The sequence below is a fragment of the Pseudonaja textilis genome, chromosome 2, assembly GCF_049901715.1.
Source record: "Pseudonaja textilis isolate UNSWEBS1 chromosome 2, rPseTex1.2, whole genome shotgun sequence".
Lineage (NCBI taxonomy): Eukaryota > Metazoa > Chordata > Lepidosauria > Squamata > Elapidae > Pseudonaja > Pseudonaja textilis.
Window position 1 is genome coordinate 53,006,331 of NC_141991.1, and position 25,670 is coordinate 53,032,000.

General features: G+C 34.8%; 1 protein-coding gene across 2 annotated transcripts in view; it reads left to right on the forward strand.

Moving 5' to 3' along the window:
- Positions 1–25,670, forward strand: part of PHF2 (PHD finger protein 2) — a 151,049-nt gene that overhangs the window by 103,636 nt on the left and 21,743 nt on the right. For both annotated transcript variants that reach the window (XM_087923896.1, XM_026724035.2), the window contains exons 4-16: positions 1,862–2,022; positions 4,848–4,989; positions 7,113–7,299; positions 8,343–8,505; positions 10,560–10,647; positions 11,754–11,860; positions 13,892–13,983; positions 14,464–14,553; positions 16,141–16,569; positions 17,373–17,492; positions 19,225–19,343; positions 23,891–24,069; positions 24,472–24,545. In XM_087923896.1, the coding sequence (XP_087780022.1) occupies positions 1,862–2,022; positions 4,848–4,989; positions 7,113–7,299; positions 8,343–8,505; positions 10,560–10,647; positions 11,754–11,860; positions 13,892–13,983; positions 14,464–14,553; positions 16,141–16,569; positions 17,373–17,492; positions 19,225–19,343; positions 23,891–24,069; positions 24,472–24,545 (1,951 nt within the window). The remainder of the gene's footprint in view (positions 1–1,861; positions 2,023–4,847; positions 4,990–7,112; positions 7,300–8,342; positions 8,506–10,559; positions 10,648–11,753; positions 11,861–13,891; positions 13,984–14,463; positions 14,554–16,140; positions 16,570–17,372; positions 17,493–19,224; positions 19,344–23,890; positions 24,070–24,471; positions 24,546–25,670) is intronic.

The window sequence follows — 25,670 nt, forward strand, 5'->3', positions numbered from 1 at the left end:
TCAGTAGCATCTCCCATATTGATCCCATTAATAGGTTTATACTTTTGTGTATTTGATTCTCATCATTTGTCTTATATCTTGCATCCGTTACTCACACGAGTATCTTTAAGGGTGATTAGGCAGCAATAGAGGAAGAGTGATGCCTGACTTTTCTCATAAGGATTTGTCATGGCCTCTCCCTAAAAATTTAATGATCAGTATTTGGCTCAATTTTTATTCACTTTTAATACAGAAGATTGCACTATTCTGGAAATGTAGAAGAGGAAGAATTGGTAAGAGCATGACTAGGAGATTCACATCACCCTGGACTGGTTCCAGAAGAAGGCCAAGAAAATATCTTGTTTTTTTTAAATCCATGTCACTAGAAGAGGAGAGGGTGATCAAGGAAAATGGTGATGATATTTTTGCTGAAGAAGAGAATGCAGCAGACTCAGACTGCAGTGACTTGCAGACTCAATGCTCTGGAATAATTCCTAATAACTTTAATGTCAAGCTTCATAATTCTAGCAGTAGATGGTATTCCTAAAAAGAAAAATTGGGATGATTTTGAACCATCTGGAAATCTTAGCTCTATGAATGGTGGAATCTGAATATAATACTTCAGTTTCTTCCTCTAGAGACATTCTTGAAGATTTGCCATGGGTGCCTAAGAACGAGGGAATAAAAAGGAAGCCAATGTTGATATTTTTTTCTTAGTCAGAGAAAATAGGAAAAAAGAAAAAATTGCATAGGGGGGATATTTAAAATCAAATATGAATGTTAAAGCCTTCAAATAATAGGCCAGCTCTATAGTGGGTTCGTTAATTTAGTTTTCCTAGTGCAGTGATACAAACCTATTGAAATTTGGCCATAACAAAAATTATGGATATGGAATATATTGATCTATTTATTTTTCTGTATTTTGAATAAAGTATTGTAGAACTGATAAGGCTTATCCAGATATTAATATTGTATTCCATTGTATGAAGCACAATTCATTTTAAAAACTGCTTGCCAAGCTCTAATCTAGAGAAAGTAAGTTTCTGCTTTATTGATATTAACAGATTTAAGTTAGCTCAAAAGTTCTAAATCTGAATATAGGATCAAATTATACATGAATAAGCCATCTGAGATACCTATGACTACTAATATTTTCTTAGATTTAACTTCTTTAAACTTTTGTTTAAATGCTTTTTAGATTTTGAGTCTATAGCCCTGGGAATTCCTGTTTGTTCCTCCACGCACCAAGCAGATGTAACTCTATTTAGCTTTTTGAAGATCAACCAAGATTGGTTGTTACATGACATTACAACTAATTAAGATTTCAACTGACCAGCCCAATTTTTTTTTAAAGAAAACAACTAATTTTCTATGCAAATTTAAAAGTATGCTTTTCCTTTGTCTTTAAAGTGATATCTTGGATGTTGTGTCCTTAAATAAGTTATTGGGAACATAATGGGACCATGAGGACATCCTGAGCTTAAGGATTCCTAGAACATGTAATTTCAGGACAGTTAACACTTTGGAAAATTATATGTTCTGTTAATTTGCATTTACTCAAAAAATTCATTAACAGTCCTGAACCAGAAAACAATTTCTCAGAAAATTATGAATTATTTAAAATACAATCAAAACTTATGACTTGGAAGAGCCTGTATTTCAAATCAGGATGCAATAAATTGAGGGATTAGCTTACGCATAACATAAAGGAAAGAAAATATTTTGAGGTTTTTCAAAACAATGTAGTTGTCTGATGAAATAAAGCCAATGGGGTCAATACAGAAAGAAGGAGTTTCAGTCCTAAAGCCAAAGAAAATACCGACTTGGGTGCAAATTAAGTGTATAATTGGACTGCAAATTTTGTTTTGTTTTGAATTTTTAGTGCTGAAGATGTGGTAATAAAAGTGACTGGAAACCAACTAACAATTGAATATTTGGAAGAAAACGGATTCACAGAGCCTATTCTCATTCCGAAGAAGGATGGCTTGGGTTTATCAGTACCAGCACCAACATTTTATGTTAGTGATGTTGAAAACTATGTTGGTATGTATTGTTGTTGGTGTTTTACTGAAAATGTGAACAATCCCTGGAGCTTTCAATTTGCGTAATTTCCTATTCAATGGTTAATAGCATGCTCTTTGTAGGGTTGATAGGATCTGCAGTCTGAAAGATATCAGATTGGGAGATTTACATTTTTCCATTGTTTCTAATTTCCAATTAAAAATGTATCCTCATGTTTCCCAACTCATATCAAGCCCTACTGCAAGAATTATACATTGCAGCTTGGATTACCAGCAGCCCTCTCTTTAAGACTTAATTTATGACTCAAAAAGTTCAGATTGAATGAATCTGAAACTATACAGCTTAAAATAAAGAAACAGCAACTATATTTCTGACTTTTTGATGAAAGGGATATTCATTTTTTTGGCTGGCTGAAGTTATGCAATGCTGAAAAAAGTGGCTTATGACCATAAGTTCTTCCACTTATGGCTGTCCCAGCATCTCATCACAGTCATGTGATTGCAACTTGAATTCTTGGCATTTATGATGGCCACAATATCCCATGGTGATGTGATCACCATTTGCATCCTTCCTAGTCATTTCTGACATATATGGAGAAGCTGGCAGGAGGGCACATTTCATGGTCACAGGATTTCTTGAGTAATGGCTATGGATGATTTACTTAACAACTGCAACTGGGATTGCTGGAATTTGCCATTACCAGTTGGGGTGTTCATGTGATGTTTCGCTTAACAATAGCTTTGTTTAGTAATGGAATTGCTGGTCCCAAGGGAACAATATCTATATGCAAATGCAGGACACTTTTTCATTCCACACATAGAGCTATCTTATTGTCATTTTGTCCTGCCATATACAGTATGATACTCATAACTGCTGAAATTAAATTAAAATTAAATAAAATGATAACACCATTAAAATGGATTGAGTCCTATGATGTCACCAAATCTGGAAGATTTTAGTATTTGTTTCATGCCAGTTTCTAGAGATACGGTTGATAGAATGTTAGAAGCTATTGCCACTGTTGACAATGTGATAGTTTCTTTTCCTATGTTAATTCAAAATGTCACTAGCAAGAATCATCCACATCTTTTTGTATAGTCTGGACTAATTAGTGCCTCAAAACCAGCACTTTATATTTAATTATGTTCATATATAATCTGTGTAATATTGTTACTATCTACCTTTAATTCCCTTTATTGTCCTTAGGATTCCCAGGTCAACCAGAATTTAATTTTATGACAAGGAACTTAATCATACCTTGTTCTTCCTATGCTACCAACGTCAAGCATTCAGAAAATTTTTGATTTTTCTTTTTCTTTTTTTAAATTGTAATGTTGTAGTATATGTGGTATTTAACTAACAATCCATGCATTTTATTATTTTTATCATGTATTATTATTTCATGAACATACAATAATGTATCTCAAATATGATATTTACATTTCTCTTTTGTAAAGTTGTTATGCTGCTATATGCATAAATATTTCAATTATAATTTTATAGCAGGTCCCATCCAGTTTGTATCTTGGTGGGAATATCATGTTTCTGATCCATCTCCTGTCCTTGGCATATTTTGCTGCATTACTTGGATGCTTTTAATCTCTGCTGTCCTCTTCTTTTTTTAAAAAAATATTATTTTATTGTTTTATTATAAAAAATAAAACAGACAAACAGACAAACAAAATTAAATAAAACCAAAGCATACATTCAACACTAGCAACAACAACAAAAAGAAAAACATAGTGTACAAAAAAGTAGTAAAACTGGTCAAATAAAATTAATATTTAACATGTAGGATCTGCTTCTCTGTCTATTGACTGAAGTAACCCTGTCCTAGCCAAGAAAGGTCATCATCATAAACAAGAGAACAAATTAATGTGGGGTTCTTGGTGCTTTCTGAGCTTAGTTGCTCTTGCAGACATTTCATTATCCAAACTAGGCAAGATCATCATTACTAGCACTGATGAGAGACTGCTTAAACATTCTACTTTTAGAAACTTTTTCTCATCACACCTCCATTTAGTGTAATCTTAATGTATATACCTTCCTTAAAAAGCCAAGCATTAAAATGAACACAAATGAACAACGAAAAAGGTTCAGTGAAACTTTGGTGGATTTATTTTAACAAAGTGACTAAAAGAGTCCTTAGACCTTCCCTGGACTGTATCTGGACTTCCTCAAGGGAGGTTGACCAGAGAGTTTGGGAAATGTTGATTTAGATACACAGGCAAATGAATTTTATAACCAACATATGTTTTTACAACATTAATTGAGAAGATGGGAAAAATGCAGATGCCACAAATACATTACTTGAAAAGTCATATGCATTTCACTTTTAAATGATCTTTGTGCATCAGCTTAGAAAAATGAATAAAAAATAAATTCTCCTGAAAACAATTTAATTAGGAAAATATTTTCCGAACCAGCAAAATAGAATAGTTGCTCATTTTCTCAGGATTCCTTAGCAGCATTCTGCAACTCTCATACAACCCTGGGAACTGACAGTTGACTTAAGGAAAGGTACATATTTGTGCTCCCAGTCACTTCAAAGTCTTTTGGGCTCTTTAAGTTGAAAGTGTCAGTCAGAGCAACCATAAACATAGACTTGGGTGGCCAGTGAGCTATTTCACTTTCTCAATTATCAAATTATCAAATTATCAATTTCCTATTTCTTTAATATCCTTTTGCAACTCAAGTTCTTTTTGTGCTGAAGAGCAAACTTTTTGCATGGGTACATTTTCATGGTTGCATGAAATGAATCTCTGTGAATTATATTTTGCTTTATAACTTGCACTGTATCCATGTTTACATTCCCATTTTCTTGGGTTGGTTGGGGTTTTTTTTAGGACCAGAAAGGAGTGTGGATGTTACAGATGTCACTAAACAGAAGGACTGCAAGATGAAACTAAAAGAATTTGTTGATTACTATTATAGCACAAATCGAAAAAGAGTCCTGAATGTAACTAACTTGGAGTTTTCAGATACAAGGTGAGATAGTACATGAAGCCATAGTTTATAAAGGTCTTTTTCCCCATCATATTTAGAATATTTTTAAGAATAGTAACATTTATAGTCTGTAGAGTAATGGAATCAGTAGTTTGATTTTATTCTATAGATTAGAATATGCTTTCCAGAGAAATTATCCAAATCTGCATCTCTACCTGCCTAAATTAAACTACATAATTTAATTTTTGTGGATTAGGAATGCAGAAAATCAAACAACCGAACAAAAAGATTGCTAGGGAAAGAATTCCATTTTATTTGTCAAGAGACTGCACTGATAATTGATGTAGATTACAAAAAGGCTGAAGGTTGATGGCAAAATCATTTATTTTGTAAAGTCCACATCTTTCTATTATTTATTGTTTTAATAATGTAATCCCCTTTTCATGCAAGCTGCATGATTACAGTTTAGGTGTTTAATTATTTTTTCAGCCTTCAGAAAAAAAAGAAAAAAGCATTGTTATTGCAAAGAATTGTTTACATTACAATATCCTCATATACTACTGATTTAATAACTGGTTAGCAAATATATTCTTCAGCAAAGAGTATGGCATTTTAATAAGCTCTCAAGTTCTGCCTTGACATAGAGGATAATGAAAAAATAAGGTTTACAATTAGAGCATTTTATACTTAATACCTCACACAAAGAGGCATTTCAAAAGTAAATTCACATCTCCATCTCAGTTTAATTAAGTTGTTTTCTATCCATTTTGAATAAATAAGCATTCAGAAAGTGCTATTTGCTTGCTCTTTCAATTATGTATGCATTTGGGATAATAAAACTTTTGCTGAAACAGTCTTCATTTAATTTCTGTTCTGATTTATTTAGAAAAGATTGTCATATTAAAATAAGGCTGTCAGATTTATTTCTTTATATTTAATACATTTGTGCATGCCTTATTGTACACTTCAAGGATGTTTGCAAAGCATAAAAATACAAAATGCAAACCAATTAAAAAGTATAAAAGGCAATGAAACTGTATATTTAATTGCTGCCTAATATAATATTGATCCACAGTTTTATGCTTTTATGTTTTATTGTATGCCATCCAGAGTTGCTCTGAGAGTAAGATGGCCATATGTAAATAAAGGAGTGGATGTGATATGTAAATAAATAAAATAAATAAATTTAAGTAGAAGAAACATGAGACCCATAAGGAAAAGTTTCACTATAGAATGCTCTTTTTGGGATGCATCACCGTTGTTACATTTCCCTGTACCTCTATATTTCTAATAGCTAATGGCCCATAAGTATGCCTGTGAAATGGAGGTATACTCCCATTCTAAACCTTTTTCCTTAAAAAAATAATACATTCTATACTTGTACAACTTAGTGAATTTCCCAAGCTTACCAATTAGTTCTTTCTTTTATAAAGGTGATATTAGTTTGTTTAAACCAGGGGTGTCAAACTCGATTTCATTGACGGCTGCATCAGGGTTGTGCTTGACCTAGGGGGACCAGGTTGGGCGTGGCCAGGGTGGGTGTGGCCAGTTTGACATCACTGTCAGGGTGCCTGTGATGGTTCGAGGGCTTCTGCCAGCGAAAACGGACTCCCGGGCTCCATTTTCAGTTGCCACGGCCTCCTGCACCCCTCTGCCATCCCATTTCATTCATCCCACTTCCCTGAATTTCCCTTTGTGTTTCAGAAAATAGAATGTATTTCTGGGTTGTTCCTCCCTCTTTCATCTTTCCATTCTACCTCCTCAAATAGACCTGTTTGTGTGTGAATGGCACTGGTTTGGATACTTAAGCAACAGCACTTATAACTGGACTATTGTAAACCATGATATCCGAAATAAGCTCTTTCAAGAGTTATGGTACCCTATTCTCATTCAATGGATTTCTTGCTCGCTTTTCACCTTAAGATGCCTAATTGTAATTCAAATGCAAAATGCACAGCGTTTTTGAATCCCGCATGAATGTTAAAGTTAAAATTAATAAACAGTTAAATGCCTGATAGAAGAGATGTATCTTAACAGCAATAACAAATACAATTCCACGGGGAATGTATTCCTGGCAGAAACAGGAGTGTGAATCAAGAAAACCCTTTCAATGTCCTTTAATTGAGTTCAGATGCTTTATTTTTTTCTTTCCTGTTTTAAAACAGAATGTCCAGTTTTGTAGAGTCTCCTGAAATAGTGAAAAAGCTGTCATGGGTGGAAAATTATTGGCCTGATGATGCTCTGCTGGCAAAACCAAAAGTGACCAAATACTGTCTAATTTGTGTGAAGGACAGCTACACAGATTTCCATATTGACTCTGGTGGAGCCTCTGCCTGGTATCACATCTTAAAAGTAAGATGCTTTATTCCAATTAATCATGAGCAATTAATAGTGTAACGAATTCACACTAATCTTTGGCGTTTGCAATTCTTGAAGGTAGAAATAAGAAAAATTAAGACTCCGCATCTGTTGACATGCAATGCTGGCAGTGATCTTGCTGATAGGATCATCAAAAATTTTATTCAATATAAGGAGGGGGTAGCATGGAGAAATAACTTATATTGTTTAAATATCTAAAATGTGTTCTAATGTGCAAGTATGCATGTTTTGTGATGGGTCAAAAATACATTTGAATAAAATAGCAACAGCACTTGGACTTATATTCTGCTCCATAGTATAGCACTCTCTGTATGATTTACAGCACTCTCTGTATGATTTACAAATGTCAGCATATTGTCCCCAACAATCTGGGTCCTCATTTTACTCACATTGAAAGGATGGAAGGCTGACTCAACTTCAATCATGTCAGGATCGAATTCCAGACTGTGGACAGAGGGGTTGAATAATAAAAAATAGGCTACTTTCTTTTCTTTTAAACTTACTATTCCTTAGTCTGTTTTTTAAGACAGCTATCATGTCTCTATATTCTTTCTTTCTTCAGGATAAACATATAGTCAATGCACTAACTAGTCCTTCTAAATTTTTCCTTCCAACCTCTTAGTTGCTTTCTTCTGGACTTACTGTAGTTTATCAGTGTCCTTCCTAAAATACAATGCCTAGAACTGGATGTAATATTCTAGACGTTCTGATAAATGCAGAATAGAATGGAACAATCACTATATATATATATCTGAAATAGGTAGCTGCTTTATGCTAGGTAAAAACCATAGCCATAGAAGAAGCTTAAGCTGTTCATTGGGGACTTCAGATCACTCTAATCTTTGCTTTTCTGTTACAGAGAAATAGGTTAAGAGAAAAAAAATTCTAGGGTTTGGGTTCATGTGACCTAAGAGCTTACCATTCATGATTCCATTCTTCAAAGGCTGAAAGGCCAGGGAAGGTTTGAAGATAAGAAACTAAATCTGAATTGACCTAAAACCATTTTTCTGTTTCAGGGAGAAAAGATATTTTATCTCATTAAACCAACCTCTGCAAATATCTCCCTCTATGAGCGTTGGCAATCAGCAGCAAATCACAGTGAGATGTTTTTTGCTGATCAAGTGGATAAATGTTACAAATGCACAGTTAAACAAGGACAAACACTCTTCATTCCATCAGGTAGGAAAATGGTTGCAGTTAAAAATTAAAAATGAAAGGCTTGCTTTGAACATGCTTGTTGGTTTGAATTTTGGAAGTATAGATCGGAAATGATGAGAGATAATATAGAGTTATAAATTTTCCAATTAATTTCCTTAGAATATAATGTATTGGTTCTGCAGCATGCAATACCCAGTTATGTATCTGTGTAAAGATTAATTCCAGCAACAAATAAGTAGCATCCCCATGTCAGCTTTTAGTAAACCAGGTTTGGATTTTTCAAAGGGTAAATCTCATTTAGAAATAAGCATCCTCTGGCCTTCCAGACATTATCAAACTACATGTCCCAGAATCTTTCAAAATTGGCCATATTTGTTCAGCTGTTAAGTATTTTAGTTGAGCAATATTGGGGAGGGGAGGTGTTGCAGATTCTTGGACTAGGTGTTACAACACTAATATATGAGTAGTAGAATGGATAATTCCATATTTAACTCTTGCTGAGTCACCTTGTAAATGCCTCACTGAATTTTTTCATCATTAAGGTCTCAACTAGAAAGCCAGAGATAAGTCTAGCAAAGAATAAGGTGTTCACAAAGAATGTTCATAGGAGATAATAAATTACAAGGGAAGGGCACGACATATTCCTTTTCTTCCAGCAAGTATCTTTTGTTGGTTCTTCCCATTTTAGTCCATTTTCCAGAACACAAAGTTGTTCTCACAGATGTTAGTACAAATGTAAGCAGGACTAGGTGAAGCAAGCATACTTATTGCATGTTTAATATCTTTTTAAAAAATTCTATACACTTAGTGTATACACAAGTATATTAAAATTAAGCTATTTTTCATCAGACATCATTTATTTTAAATTATTATTTGAGACTCTTGGGTGCCTTCTAGAAGTTCTGCCCACAGATAATCAGATCTGAAGCCTTATTTCTGAAGTTTGGCACTAAGGATCAGATGAGATAGCTTTTGCATTGCAGTTTCTCTGCATGAAGTTGCCTTACTTGGTCTTGGAATTGAGAACAGCCTGGGAATTTATGGCTATCCTGGCAAATATGGACTTGATCTGTGTTATTGAGGTCACAATCTATATTGGGGAAATCATATGTTAGTTTTTAGTTTTTTGTCTTAGGTAGTACAATATGATCAGTCTCTTATAATTCCCTTAAATTTCTCTGCACCTGCTCCCTGACACCGGGAGGAAGGACTATTTGACTGGTCTACCTCAGTTATATGATAAATGCTACTGGAAGGAGTGGGTCTTGTTGCAACATTTGACTGATCGTTACTTGGAATGACAAGTTAATGATCAGATTGCACCAATCTGGATAGTGTTCAAATCCTGGAGGCTTACATTATTTTTAGAGGAACTCCAGGAGATGATACATCACATAATATTTAGGATTTTAGATTGAGATTGAGATGGCATTCATTACAGTTGTTCATGATCTTTGAAAGTCTCAGGCTAGGATGATGCATCCATCCTGGCCTTGCTGGATCATGCTATCCTTCTGGATTAGTTTATGAGTAGGGTGAAGGGGGCATAATTCTATGAAGGTTCTTCTCCTTCATTTGAGGCTGATTCTAGTTGGTGTTGGTGGAGAAAAGTCCATCTTAACACCCCGGCACTGTGGGATCTCCATGTGTTACTTTATAGTGACTTCTGTTTAGCACCTGTTAAGTAACACTGATAAGCTGATGATACTCAGTTGTGTATCTCTTCCCCAGGATGCTCAATTAATTTCCTCAGCTTCTTTCTCAGTATCTAAGGACAGCCCTGCTAATTCACTCTTCTTTCCACCCATCCCCTGCTACAATAATTCCACATATCATGGAAACTTTGAGAATAAAGCCTTCTACGTCTTTCTTACCTAGGAAACTTTGAAATTATAGCCTGCTTTGACTGTCTGGAAGGTAGAAGTATTACCTATACAGAAAATATAAACCAGTTTCCAAAATCCTCCCGAGCTGAAAGGAGTTCCAGTGAATTGAAAATATGAACAATGCAAATTTGTGATTATAATACATGTTTAACAAAAAGATCTTATATGTTTCCTGGTTTTTTTTAAAAGGATGGATTTATGCAACTTTAACACCTGTTGATTGCCTGGCCTTTGCAGGACATTTTCTACATAGTTTAAGTGTTGAGATGCAGATGAGGTAAGACAATTGTGGATAACTAATTATATTCCTTTAAAAAAAAGATGAAAATTGGTTACAGCTTTAGGCACATGCCTGAACATGTATATTGAAATAGATTCCCAACTTGTTTTTCCAAGCTGCTATCATATCACACTTAACAATTTTCTAAAGCACATTGAAAGGTGTGTAGCATTTTCCCATATTTTTTATTTCATGTGTTACACCAGGTTTATTAGAATAATTTTATTTTTTTAAAAAAATAAACAACACTATTATTTGCAACATTGTTCAATTGCTGTAACTGCAGTCATATAACATTATGAAATGGATCATTTCCACTGTTCTAAACTCTGAATATTTTCTCGTATCTGTTCACAGTTAATATTCAAGTCTGAGTATGAGTAAAGTATGAATAAATTTTGTGTTAGGCTTCAGGAGAATAAATGTTTTTGGCTATGTTACACTTAACTGAATGAGTCTGATACATTAAATCAGATTTAATTTTGAGGAATTATGTATAGGATTGTAGTGCCTCCTGTGCAGAGGTGGTATTCAGCAGGTTCTGACCAGTTCTGGAGAACCGGTAGCAGAAATTTTGAGTAGTTCCGAGAACCGGCAAATACCACCTCTGTCTGGAGGTTTTACAGTATCCTTCCTCTGCCATGCCCACCAAGCCATACCCACAGAACTGATAGTAAAAAATGTTTGAATCCCACCACTGTATGTCAGGGGTACCCAAACTTGGCAACTTTAAGACTTGTGGACTTCAACTCCCAGAGTTGCTGGCTGGAGAATTCTGGGAATTGAAGTCCACAAGTCTTAAAGTTGCCAAGTTTGGAGACCTCTGCTGTATATGTTGTATAATTTTGCTGTACATTTGTTTGGAGTCTGTTATTCCTTTGGTGATGATTACCGAGATCATTTAAAATCAGCAAAGATTATGTAAGACACCCTTTGTTTTGAATTTCTGTATTTCTGTAGCAACTGACAATTCCAGATAAGTGCCTGGGAAATTAAAGCCATACCAGATGTATTCCGGGCAATGACAGTAGAAATATATTTTGGGTGCGGGAAAGACTTTTTGTGAGCTTTGCAATTGAAACATTTTTTGCTGTGTTTCCTAGAGCATATGAAGTTGAAAGACGATTAAAAATTGTCAGCTTAACCCAGTTTCCCAACTATGAAACAGCATGTTGGTATACAGGAAGATATCTGCTGGAATCATTTAAAGGTAAATAAAAGTAATTTTCCTGCTCCTGTTTAATAACTTGGTGTTACTTTCAATTAATATTTAAACTGACGACTATACCTAGCCATATGTTGTAATAATCTGCATGCTTTTTTGTGGGGCGGAACTTCACCAACAAAGCACTAAGTTTCAGTCCTAATTATGTATTTATTTATGTGTTCATATCTCACTTTCCTCTAAGGTCTCAGTGGCATATATAGAGGTGTTCCAAAATTTTATTTCCTTTCAGCAACAATATGAAGTAGGTTGAGATTGGTCCACATATCCCCGTTGATCTTTGTGGTTGAATAGAAATTTCAACCTATAATCCCTTGCTTAAGTCCAACCTTTGAATTGCAGTACTACAATACACTAGCTCTAAACTGACCTCAATGTTAATAAGTACCCTTGATCCTGAAGGTGATTTGAGTATAATACGAGCCTGTTTGAAGAAAGGACTGGAATGGTAGCAATCTAGAAGCAAAGATTAACAGGTGAATCCTCTGTATATTTGCCTAACTGCCTTTTAATATTATCACTGTATTTTGTAGTAACAAATTCCATAATTTCACCACCCATTGTATCATGAGTGGGAAATAAGTGTTGGGGGCTGACAGCTTGTAGTTCTGTCATTGGAATGATGCTTAGATAATCAGAAATGACAATACCATTTTTCCTGCACATTTTTTTCTTTCAGAGCTATCTTAAGGGCTGTAATCACATCCATCTTGGAGGCAAACTTCTCCCATTTCTGTCCTTCAATCCCCTTTCCCAAATGCTTAAAAACTATTGGAGACACACTGGGTGAATTCCACCAAGCTTGTTTGAGGGAACTTAGAAAATGCAAGTGATTAGCTTTGTAGAACTTTCCAAATCATGTTCACGCTTTTATTTTGGAAGAAAATATTGTGTCATCCAAATTAACATTTTGTTGTCCTATTTTGCCAGTGAACCCAATAGCTACAAATGGAGTGCTTAAGTAGCTTGCAGGATACTTGGTGGCTACTCCTGTACTAGACAAATTGTTACTTGGTCTCAATTCCAAGTTTTGGTCTATATTCTTCTGAAGATAACTTTTTAACATCAACTTTCCAAAGCTTCTTAACTTCCCCTCCATAAACTCATTCCATTTGTTCCTTTATTCTTTGTTCTTGTATTCTTGAAATTATTGTTTACTTTGACCACATGGTTTTTCATCTTGTTTTTTAAAGTACAATATTGAAAGTGTTCATCATTTCTTAACTATCGTATCAATATAAATAGCCAATTTAGATATTGGTTTCATTTGTCTAAAATGCTAAACATTGGACTTTAGTAGGCAAAGAATATAGGAAAAGCTGAATTTGGACTGATATGGCAATTTTTAGTCTGTTGATACACTTTTGAGATATTTGCATAGGAACATATAATAATGAATCAACAGATTAGGAATGTTTTGCTTGAATGCTTTACTTTTAAAAATACGAAAGTACAGTATTGAGCATGAGAAGCCTATTTGAGTGATGAATTTCTCAAAATCCAAAACTTCCCAATATGGAAACAGAGTGAGTTGAGTGGGGGAGACTGAAGTGGAATCTCATTTTGATAAAGTAGATAGAACATGTTTGCATGAATCGGAAGTTGCTCATGCAAATTTCATTTGCCCAACTTTTAGAGAGAGGGCAACAAGGAATAGAGGACATGGGAATGATGTTTCCACTAAGGCAGTGTTGGCTTCAATTCTATGTCTTTGAATACCAGCATCCCCATTTGGGTCAGCACAGATTTTATCAGTTTAGAATATCACCACTAAATCTAGCATTTGTAGTCAAGTCAGAAATTAGCAAAATACAAATGGGAAGTTATGGAAGTTTAAGTTCAAATTCAAAAGTAATCTTTAAGCTTTGGAACTACTGATTTATGATCATAGAAGTTCAATGCACAAGCTTTTTGACAGCCAGCTTAATATCTTACATATATGATTTTAAAAAGCTACATCAATGGACATTTGGTCACATTCATTGATTGGAATTCTATTTTTTCTCCTCTATTAAGGTTTGCACAAAGCTGGAAAGCAGCCTCCCTCCCATTTAGTCCAGGGAGCAAAAATTATAAATGGTGCTTTCAGGTCTTGGACTAAAAAGCAGGTAGGGATCTTTCTGTTGTATAAGTTTGCATGGCAATTCAGAAAAAGAGACCGTGAACAACTTTCTAGAATTTTCTTTCTGTAAGAGCAGAACAGTTTTACATCCAGATTTGTACTGCCATGCAGATGTACTTGTGTCATAGCACTGAAATGAATGGCTGGGAAATGCACTTGAAATTCTAAGAGGGGACCATGGCAGAATGAAGTGCAGGAAAGTGGGAGGTCACATAAAGGATTTGGGTTGGGAAGGAAACAGATTTTTAAAAAATGACACTTTCTTTCCATAAGTGGCTCTGGACCCTTTCCATATGTAGGCTCTTGCTGTGAATGCAAAAATGTCCTTTCATAATTCTAAACTACTAAATTTTGTCTCATTTGAATGCTCCATAAAGTTAATGCTGCATGATTTTAAATAGCATAATGTTATTAAGTTTCTTGACAATTTTTTTAACTTTCTGTATTTCGTTTTATTCAACTCAAGGCTTTAGTGGACCATGAAGATGAACTCCCAGAACATTTTAAGCCAGCACAACTAATTAAGGACCTTGCCAAAGAAATAAGATTAAGCGAAGTAAGAATACTTTATTGAATAAAATACTTTGTGCATTTTCTCATAAAATACCAGAAAAAGTTATTGTCATGTCTGCATGATCAGTCAAGCTCCTTCTCCTTTAATTACAACAGCTATGGCTTGTAGTTTAATGTGGAAAAAAGTATTTATTTTAGGCTATATATCAATGATGTATGTATTTAAATGTAGCAAGGTTATTCCGTTACAGTTTGCTTTAACTATCTTTACAGGTAGTTCTTGACTTATGACTGATTGATCACTTAGAGATGGTTCATAGTTATAGTGGGTCCTCCAAAAGCTACTTACAGCCTGGTGTCAAAGTTATGGTTGCTACAGCATCCTTACGGAAGGCTCCATAACAGTCATGAGTCATGAGGTTATCCATATATAACTTCTATTAGACACTTCTTTTATCTGCACATAAAAGCAACACGTAAATTTATTTTTCACGCTGAGTTTGTACTTAGTTTGGCAACTTGATAGGGCAACAAACAGTAAATTATGAAATAGGAGAGTTTTGTCAAGAGGTATGGGAACTCCAGAGTGAAGTAGAGTTGCTTTGTCATCTTTGCAACTTTGCTTTGTCATCTTTGCAGCTCTTCATGAAGCTTTGAGATGCACCTTTTACTGTAAAGGACAGTAGCCACGATCTCAATAAAATTGTCTGATTTATATTGGTCTTTTACTGATCATTCTACCTTGACAGCAAAATAAAATTCTCTCTTGCATTTCTTTCAAATTAATTTGAAATGCATTCCTTTAAAACTGATTAGTGTTTTAGATAAGAGGCTATTTTCATTTCTTTTTTTTTTATTTCTATTGTTTTAATAAAAAAGAAAATTTGGAGAAACTAGGATTTTTAAAAAAAACAAATGAATAATAGAAAAAAACAATTTAACAACTCTATATTTAAAATGATTATATTTTATTGTTATCAAATATTGGTGGTGATGTTTTCTTAACAAAAACATTTTTATAGTGTAAGGCTGACTAAGTGAGGCTTTTTCAGATTTATTTACTTACATTAAATTATATGCTGCCCACCTATTTATTGAGTGACTCTTTTTCTATAGAGTCTGTAGAAATTATACAACACATACAAAGAAATAAAGGTAACCTGCCACATTAATGCTCAGAACCAAAGTATATAACATTTTATGTTGGTGTATAAGGGACATTTTTCTGAAAAAACATACCAAACTGGCATTGCTTTATTGCAATATTACATGTAACACAATAAAAACCTTTTGCAAATTACAAAGATAAATAGTAAGTGGTATAAATTGTGTTTCAATGAATTGTACCATTTGGGTTCAATATTCTCAGTCCCATCATGAAATTTAGGAATAAACTATAGGAGTGTAACCATAGAATGAATTATATCCTCAGTTTTCTATAGTTGTCATAAGTGGAGCAAGATATGATGAAACTATGAAGCAACTCTGGCCTGCTCTGTCAATCTTCAGTAGAACAATCTTTATAAATCTTTGGGAAAATTCTGAAAATAATGTTGAAATTTAGCTATTTTGTAGCAACAGAAATATGAAAGTTGATCTGACAATATGCTCATGTTCTCTTTCCCTGAAGAATGCTTTGAAAATCAGCAAACCTGAAGTGGGTGTTAATGTGAATGTTGAGGAAATTACTCCTGTGGAGAAAGAAGAAATACCGTCACCTCCACCACGAACGCCTCCTCCACCTCCTCCACCACCATCGCCACCTCCACCACCACCTCCTCCTCTTCCACCACCGGCTGAAAAAGTCCCTAAGAAAAAGACTCCCAAAGCAATAAAAGCACCGAAACCCACCAAGTTATCTAAACCTCCCAAGCCACCTAAACCTCCCAAGCCACCAAAGCCCCCCAAGCCCCCCAAAACCCCAAAAGTAAAGGGGGAAGGGAAGAAAAAAGGCAAAAAAGTTAAAGAACCGCCTCCACCTGCCATTCCAAATTTAGATCTTCTTGAGGCCCACACAAAAGAGGCCCTAACGAAGATTGAAACACCAAAGAAGGGAAAGGTGAGCAGAATTAATGTTCAGTAATAATTTGCAGCCAGAGACCTCTTGGTTGTTGCTTTCCTCTTTAGCTCATGGTAATAGGTGAGCTTCCAATTTTTTGATACCCAAGCATAATTTATAAACATAATTTCCAAAATTGATATACCTTGCTCAGTCCATGCCCTTGACTTCCAGCTGCCCTGGCTTTGTATGAGTTCCCTTCATGAAATTAGATATGGTGACAGTGAAAGTTTTCTATCTGTGCTTTTTACTAGTTTGTTGGTTTGTTTAAGAGTATAAATCAGTGGATGATCACACTAGAGTGGGGACTAAGATGGACGGTTGTAGTACCTTTATCACTGGCAGTATGAAGAACTTGAACTGATTCTCACAACTTGTACAATCCATAGAGATTCCCAGCATGTGGACAGAACTTCATTACTTCATTAAGAATTTCTAGGACTTAATAAAGTAATGAAGTTTTGTTTTTGATTAGTCCACTTATTGGAGATTGCTATGGATTGCACAAGTTGTGAGAATTGGTTCATAATATGCCAAAGAGTATATTAGATTAGCAGATTAACCCGTTTTCCTTATTATCTGTACCTTGTAGTGCTTTTAAAATAAAGAAAAACATTTTTTTGTTTGATGACCTTTGATGTTTTAACTTTCAGTGTTATATTATTTCTAGACAAAGCTTAGCTCCTATTATTTTGAAAATTCATACTAGTCAAATTAACATATGGGAATTAGTAGGAGAGAGGCATGTTTTTTTGTCTTTTTATCTAAAATTATCTGCCAATTTCTTTATTACTTTTAACTAGGTTGCCAAGAATGCTTTGAACACCCCTAATAAAGAACCCACTGATAAACAAAATGAAGTGGAAAAGTTTGAGGTTCGGGAGCAGAATAAATCCAAAACTGAAGCAAAATGGAAATATAAGGTATAGCATCTCATATCTTGGGCTTCAATAAACATTTTAGTAAGGACCATACTTATGCCTAGTGCTCATTAGGGATACCTATTGGATAAATGTTCTCTGAAATTTCTTCTGACATTTTTTTTTCTTCAACAAACTGCTTTTTAAAGATTTTTTTTTTTGATTGAACATTTTTAAACATCTAGCTCTTTTTTATTTTCTTTTTTGAGTATTTAGAAATGGTTATCACGAAACTAATTGAAAGTGAGGGCAAGATTTCCTGTATATCATTAACACTTTTAACCTCTTCTTTTCTGAAAAAATACCAGAAAGTTAATTTGTTTTTTGTTTCAGTTTTTTTTGGGGGGTGGAGGTTACAGGAAAAAAAAGGAATTTTTTGCAGTTTCAGTTCAGTACTAGAAAATTATTTCACTTGTTGACTGATCATTTTTGTTCATTTTGGAGTAGGAATGCATTGCCAAAAACAATTGCAAAAAGCATTTTTTCCCAGATTCAACTACTATTTATTTAATTGTTTACATATATGCTGCCCATTTGTTAACAAACAATATTTAAAGACAGTTTGCAATTATTACAGCATATGAAACACAGTATATAAAAAGATAATTGATTAAATCATTAACAATGAAATAAATTAGCCCAAGAAATTATTTGAAATTAAGAATCATATATGTGTATGTATGAGAAACAATAATTATTAGCAATATTTGCAATAATATATATTTAACATAGTTCTACTTATGAGACTCTTCTGTGAAGACAAGGAAAAAGAAGCATTTTTTGCTGATATTCTTTCTCCAAATAATTTTGAAATACCAATGTAGTAGTGAAGAGGATATTTGAATAGGATTCTGCAATGAGCCAGGAAAATGTGAACAATGCATCCTTACTCTCTTCTTTCAGCAATATTGTACATTGAATTTCATTTTGTAGATTGAAATACTTCTATTCTCACAAGAGATCTCAGAATTCAGCTTATTGTGCAATTAGTACAATCATTTGACAAATGTACAGTTCTATTTGTATCACACCAATGTATTTTTAATTGATCTTATAGATGCACATTCATTTCACAATTTAGGAAGTAGTTTTCATCAACACAGCATTCAGAAGCACAGAGCTAGCGTGCAATTCCATTCTGCCGCTGTCCTGTCTCATCATAAATCTCACTGAAGCCTGATTCACATTTTCATGTCCATACAAAGTAAGATGTGGGCTATTCCATAATGATGCAATTGCACATATCTGTGAAATGTCATGGCCCATTGGATTTGGTTGCTGGAAATTTAAGATACAGCACATGTTTTTAACCAATATCTCGTGCCCTTACATACATAAGCAACAGAATGGTAATTGTTTTCTATCACCCCCAATTTCCTTCTGCTTTCCTCTTAGTTTTGTCACATAAAATTGAACTCAATGTTTTAGTCTGCAGTTAAAACTCCATGGCAGTTTTAAGGCTCCAAGGCACATTATTGTTTTAAGCAGCCAACCATGAGAACCATTTCAGTACCCTTGTTGCTGTGTTACTGAACTATTTAGGGTTTTCCTCAGCAGCCCTACTACCAATTAAGTCAACATATGTATTTTCACTTTGTAACAGATTATATGACTCAGAACAGTTCTTATGGGAGGAAAGGTGGGATGTACACTGCGCTATTTATATTCCATTGATTCTATGCAGCAACAAATAGTCTCGCAGCTGAGATAATAACGGTTGACCTCTAATTTTCAGAACAGTAAACCTGATTCATTACTGAAAATGGAAGAGGAGCACAAACTGGAGAAGACACCACTATCAGGAAATAAAGACAATAAATTTATTTTTTCTTTCTCCAACAAGAAAATACTGGGGTAGGTGAACACTGACTAATAAAACAAATACTTGCTCTGATTTTTGCAGGCCTTCCACATAACTTACTATATATATCCTATATTATTCCCAGTTAAACATAGATATAAGTACATGTCTAAACATATTTGTGTTTGATGTAGTAGAATGAAAGGGAAGAAAAAGGAGGGTGGATATAAAGTATTGCTTTTTCTGCCTTTAACTCAATGAAGAACTCTTATATGAAAACATGATGACCCAGACTTAAGAGTAGATTTGTACCACTGTTAACGTTATTTTATTAATTTGTTATATTTTTATCCTGCCTGTTTTGCCATATTAGTAAGTCAAGGCAGCAAACATACCTAATATTCTTTCCCTCTCCCATTTTCCCCACAATAACAATCCTTAGTGGTTGGGCTGAGAGAGTGATTGGACCATAGTCACCCAGCTGACAGGAGTAGAACTCACAATCTCCTGGTTTCTAGGCTAATACCTTAACAACTAGACCAGGGGTATCAAACCTGATTTTATTGGGGGTTGTGTTTGAACATGGGGGGGGGCAGGGGGGGCATGGCTTGCGTGGGCATGGTCTGCTTGAAGTCACTCATGTTGGAGGCATCTGTGATGGCCCAAGTACTCTGCCAACGAAAACAGGCTCCCTAGCTCTGCTTTTGGTTGCGATGGCCTCCTGCAACCTTCTGAAAGCAAAAACTGAGCTCAGGAAGGCCATATGCAGCCCTCGTAAGCTTTGTTTCTGGATGAGGCCTTCCTGAGCTCTATTTTCACTGGCAGAGGGCTGAAGGAGGCCATCACAGCCAAAAACAGAGCCTGGGAGGACCATGTGCAGCCTTCCCAGGCTCTGTTTTCGCTGACAAGCATCACAGGCCATTTCTTCACTGTTTCCAGGGCAACCTCATGGGCCAGATCTAAGCACTCCATGGGCTGAATCCAACCCACCACAGGCCTTGAGTATGACACCTCTGAACTAGACCAAACTTTTATTCCATGGGGCTATTTGTTCTCAGAACATTGGAGTCTAGAGCTAGAACTACAGAAATGAGTTCATGCCATCTAAATGACTTCAGAAGTAGCCCAAGTTGATTCAGTGGTCAGGTCATTAACGGAGAAAAGGAGGGAGGGAAGAAGGAAGTGAGAAGGCAAGGAAGCTTTGTTTGCCCATAGTCCTATAGCATGGGGGAAAAAAAAACAATAGATAAGGGCCTAATTTCTCTCAATCAGAGAAAGAAGAACTGACTCTTTCAAAAAGCATTAGGAAGTCTGAGGTTTTATGGGAAGCGCCTGCAATATAATGCCTGCTCTGACGATATTTGGTGCTATGTTTCATGATGATCATAGGCTGAATTGTTGTTCTAATAATGCAAGGTATATTTAATGATATGATTTATTTCTATTATGTTATGAATATGCATTATTTATATCGTACTTTATTGTTGACTATGAGCTACTAAGAATCCTAATGACCAAAGCAGCATAAAAGCATATGTAATTAAGGACTAAATAAGCAAAGGAACAACTATAGGCCTTTTGGATTTTAATTAGAAGAGTGATGTATCCAGAAATGATGCATCTCTGTGAAGATATAGAAGTGCTGGAGCTATAGTCTAATTAAAACCTGACTCTTAAAAAAACTGTCAATAAGAATTTCATTTTGGGATAAAATTGTAAGCATAGGAGGAAAACTGAAGAGTTGATAGATGACAGGTCCATCCCTGAAAGATAAACCTTTGACATAGTCTTGGTAGCTTACAGCATCAGACTTGATGGTGCAGTTTTCAGATCCTGGTGGTTTCCAATTTTTTTTTTCTCACACTGGCAAGAATAAGGAGGCCCAGAGAGGGCGGAGGGAAGAGAAAATTGGCATGATCTTGAGTCGGGCATGACTGATTCAAAGTTAGGATAAAGATTTTCCATTTGCAGCAGAGGGTCCTCGTTACATAATGAAGAACCTTCATTAGGACATGGGAAAGGAATGTTCCTAGCAATGCCTGGTTAGAAGTAATGTTGGATCAAGAACATCTTCAAGAATTTAATTGGAAATCTACATATGCCATTGCATGATGCTATATATGCTGATTTGCTATTAAGAAGACCTTCCATCTGTTCTTCTTGCTGAATCATTTGACTCTACTGGAGTGGTCAGCCATTATAAATCCCTTTTCCTTTTTTTCTGACTTCAGTGTGCTTTCATCCTTTTGATTTATAATTTGGGGAAAGGATAGAAAGGAATATAGAAGTCATAATGAATGTAACCATAAACATGTACTTTCATATTGGTACAATCCCATGTCATCACCCTCCATTTCAATTTTTAAACATCTGCAGCTGCTTTAATCAATGTTATCACCATCATTAATAACATTTCATTTCATTCAGTCTAACCTGAAAGTAATTATTTCATGCTGTGTCTTGACAACTAAGATAAATGAACTCATTTTTGCTACCTTTGTTCAGATTTTTCTTCAGAAGTAAGAAAATCTCTTTTTAGTGATACTAATGATACTGCTCAGTTGGCAAAGACTGAATTCAATAGTACTTGTAGATATTAATAATAGAACATTTGGTTGATAGCATCTTTCATTTTTCATATTATTATTTTTCTGCATAAATGGGTATGTCTGTAGAATGCATATGAACTATTTATTTCAGAGTTTTTATATATGATTATATTATGAACCAGATGGTGCTGCATTTGAATTTAATACAGTACTTTTTTTTTCTAACTTTCAAGATCAATAGAGGTTGATCAGTTCCTTGCAAATGAACACTTTGTATATCAGATGAGTTTTAAAATAAACCACTTAATATTAGTCTACCAATGTTGGTCAAGCATTGATAACTATTTTTAAGTTGATTCTCTTAGCAGAATGATAAATACCATCTGCCACATAAAAGGGATAGAATTTTTATTCATAATTATTTGTTTGATTCTTTTGTAATATATTTTTGATACTTCTATTTAAACAAGACATATAGTTTTGTTATAGACTGATTATATTGGCCAAACTATAAACAAGGAGAAAATAGGTACCACAACTTGATTTCTCTCAGTATTTATTTATTAGTCCTTTATGCTACCTTTGTTACTTTATAATCAGAGGTGGTATTCAGCCGGTTTGGAATGGTTCTGGCATACCGGTTGTGGAAATTTTGAGTAGTTCGTAGAACCGGCAAATACCACCTCTGGCTGGCCCAGGCCACCCACCCCCGCTATTACCTCTCCTATATTCCCTTGTTTTTTTAGCTCCGCTGATTAGCTCAGCAGAAAGGGTGCTCTCCACAACCAGTAGGAAAAATTTGAAAACCCACCACTGTTTATAATGTACCGAATACTCCTTCCTCCTGTTATTTTCCCAACAACATCCAGCCTGTGAAGTAGGTTGGGTTGACAGAGAGTGATTAGCTCAAGATCATTTGTGGCCTTCCATGTTTAGGGATGGACTAGAACTTAAAGTCACCAAATTGGCCTGGGAACCTCCATTATGTGTGCCCACTTGAAGTGCCTTTAGACAATTCTCATCCATTCTAAGGGGAGTTGTGCAGAATAATATTTCAAATGATTGTTTCCTAAGCATATTTGCTGATGACTCGGTGCCAGAGAGCTTCAATGACTTAATCTACTTTTGCAAATTCACTGTCCTAATTTGCGGAACATATACTTCTATAGCATGTTACTGTTCTGGTTATCACTATCCCAAACAAATCCACTGCAGAAGGCAATGGACTGTTATTTGCCACATTGATCCAGACACAGCACGTATACAAAGGAATCCAGGAATTTATTTCACATTGCAATCATGTACATGAACAGCTACAACTTGTAGTTTAGCAAACAAGTTGAAGAATGAAAATGAAATAAGCAGAATAAGTAATGCCTCATTTTTAATAATGAACTTAAAATTGTATCTTTTTTATCATGAGAATAAATTTTACCCTATTTCTACTGCTTCCCCCCTCCCCCCACCATAGTTGGAGTGTGATATCTCACTTTTTTTAGTAAAGGTTATATGTTTCTGAACTGTACCTATGTAATATGTATTTGAAGTGTGGCATAGAGGTTAATGTGCTGGACTAGGAGCCATGAGATCAACATTCTACTTGTCCCTTGTGCACAGAAACTGACCGGGTATCCTTGGGCTGGTCCGGGTCTCTCCTTCTTAGATTGTGAAATGAAAAACTCTCTATCAGTCAGCACTGAATCAGGGTGGTAGATTAAAGCCTATAATCTTCAGTGATGATTTATTTTGCACTGGTTTGATCTGCTGCTGCTGATGGTGATTGTGATTGTAATGATGGTGGATTTAGATACCTAGTTGATTAAAAAATCCACCAAAGGAATTTTGGTCTCTTATACCATACTGTATATCTTGCTGTCTACTTTCTGGTGATATTGGAAAATGTATTTATGTAGTGCACTGTTTCTCTACCTATACCCACTTGTGAATTCTAAATATTTGTTATTTATTGTAGGTCAAAATGACTGTAATGTGATGACATTTCTTTTTAAAAACTTGTTTCAGTATTGCCCTTCCTGATTTAATTTCCTTAGATCAAAAGGAATGAAAACTCAGTTGAATCCTGGTATATTTGGGTCACAGCAAAATTTCAAAGAAGATAAAGCAAAACCTGTGAAGGATGAATATGAATATGTCTCAGATGATGGAGAATTGAAGATAGATGAATTTCCAATTAGGAGGAAGAAAAACACTACAAAAAGAGATTTATCATGTAAGACTGTTTCTACTCTTGTGTAAATTATGCTATTCATCACAGCAAAGCAAAAACAAAACAAACTGAGCTAAGGAAAACTTTCCGTTCAAAGTAGTAACTAGCAAAGTCTCTGTGTGGCCCTTAGAGTTGCAAATGTCGAGTCACAGACTCTTGCAGGTGTGAGTCTAATTGTTTGGACAGTGTTCCTTTTTTCCAGCTTTGTTTAACCTATTTGCAGATTTGTTATATTTTGGGATGATTCAGTACATGTGCAGGAAGACCTTTTAGCTAAGAGTGCATGTGCAGAAATGAAATATTACCAGAGTAATTGGAAATACATTTTAAAAATGAGATGGATTGCCTACATGCTGTTTTTTTTTATTTAGTAAAGCTAAAAACTCTATTTCAATTTCTTCCTAGTTTTATCAGATAAAAAAGAAACCACACCGCACACTCCAATGAAGAAGCCAAAAGTGGAATCAGTATTATACAAGGTATTCTGTCAGTATGTAATTACTCTCATGCCTAATAGGATTTGTGCCACTTACCAAAATCATAGACATACGTTGCATATTTATTACTTTTATAGACTGACAAGAAAAGTATTTTCTTCTTACAGTAATGCACAATTCTTTCTCAGATGAACTTAACATCTGTCTATATGCTATAGAGAATTCTGTCAATTTCTCTTTAATTCCTTGCAATCTTCTTCAATTGGTTGTTCAGTGCTCTGGAATTTAGAGCTCTGGGAAGAATCCATTCCAATAAGTGTCTTTTCCAGTGATGAATAAATACACCTTGACACAATAATGTATTTATCATCACACAGAAAAAAACCCATCTCAAAATAGGGCAGAGGAAGTTTTCTGCTGAAACTCTGGGTATCTATTGCAAGTCAATTGTTAATTATATTATGCTAGTTGGATCAGTTATTCGACTGGTTTATTGAAACATCTGGCATCTAGTGCTCCTCTAGTGGCCTTCAATTAACATAGGAGATTTCTTTTTATCCCCTCTGGTGCAACCAACTCTTTGCTCCTTAATAATAATAATTAATAATTCTGTGAGTTGGAGAATCTTCAGGAACTGGATTTGAGGATATAGAAGCAAACAATAATTGTCTTCTTAATACATCAGCAGAATCCAATAGAATCATTTAGAATAGAGATCTCCAAACTTGGCAACTTTAAGATTTGTGGACTTCAACTCCCAGAATTCCTGAGCTAACATGACTAGAGGAGGAATTCTGGGAGTTGAAGTCCACAAGTCTTAAAGCTGTCAAGTTTGAAGATCCCTGAATTAGAATCTGTCTTTCTAGATTATTAAAAGTAGTGTTTATTATGCAACATCATTTTTCTAACATCTGTCAAATAACCGCTGAATCCAATTAGTATAGTATAGTATAGTATAGTATAGTATAGTATAGTATAGATGTATGTATGTATGCATTATTATTTATTTATTTATTTATTTAGTAGGTTTATACAGTTGCCCATCTCACAAAACATGATTTTGGGTAATGCACAACCATAGCAATAACCAAAACAATATAGCAATTATTAAAATACTAAAGTACAAATAAAAATAAAAAGTAGGAAAACCAAAGCTCCAGGAGAACA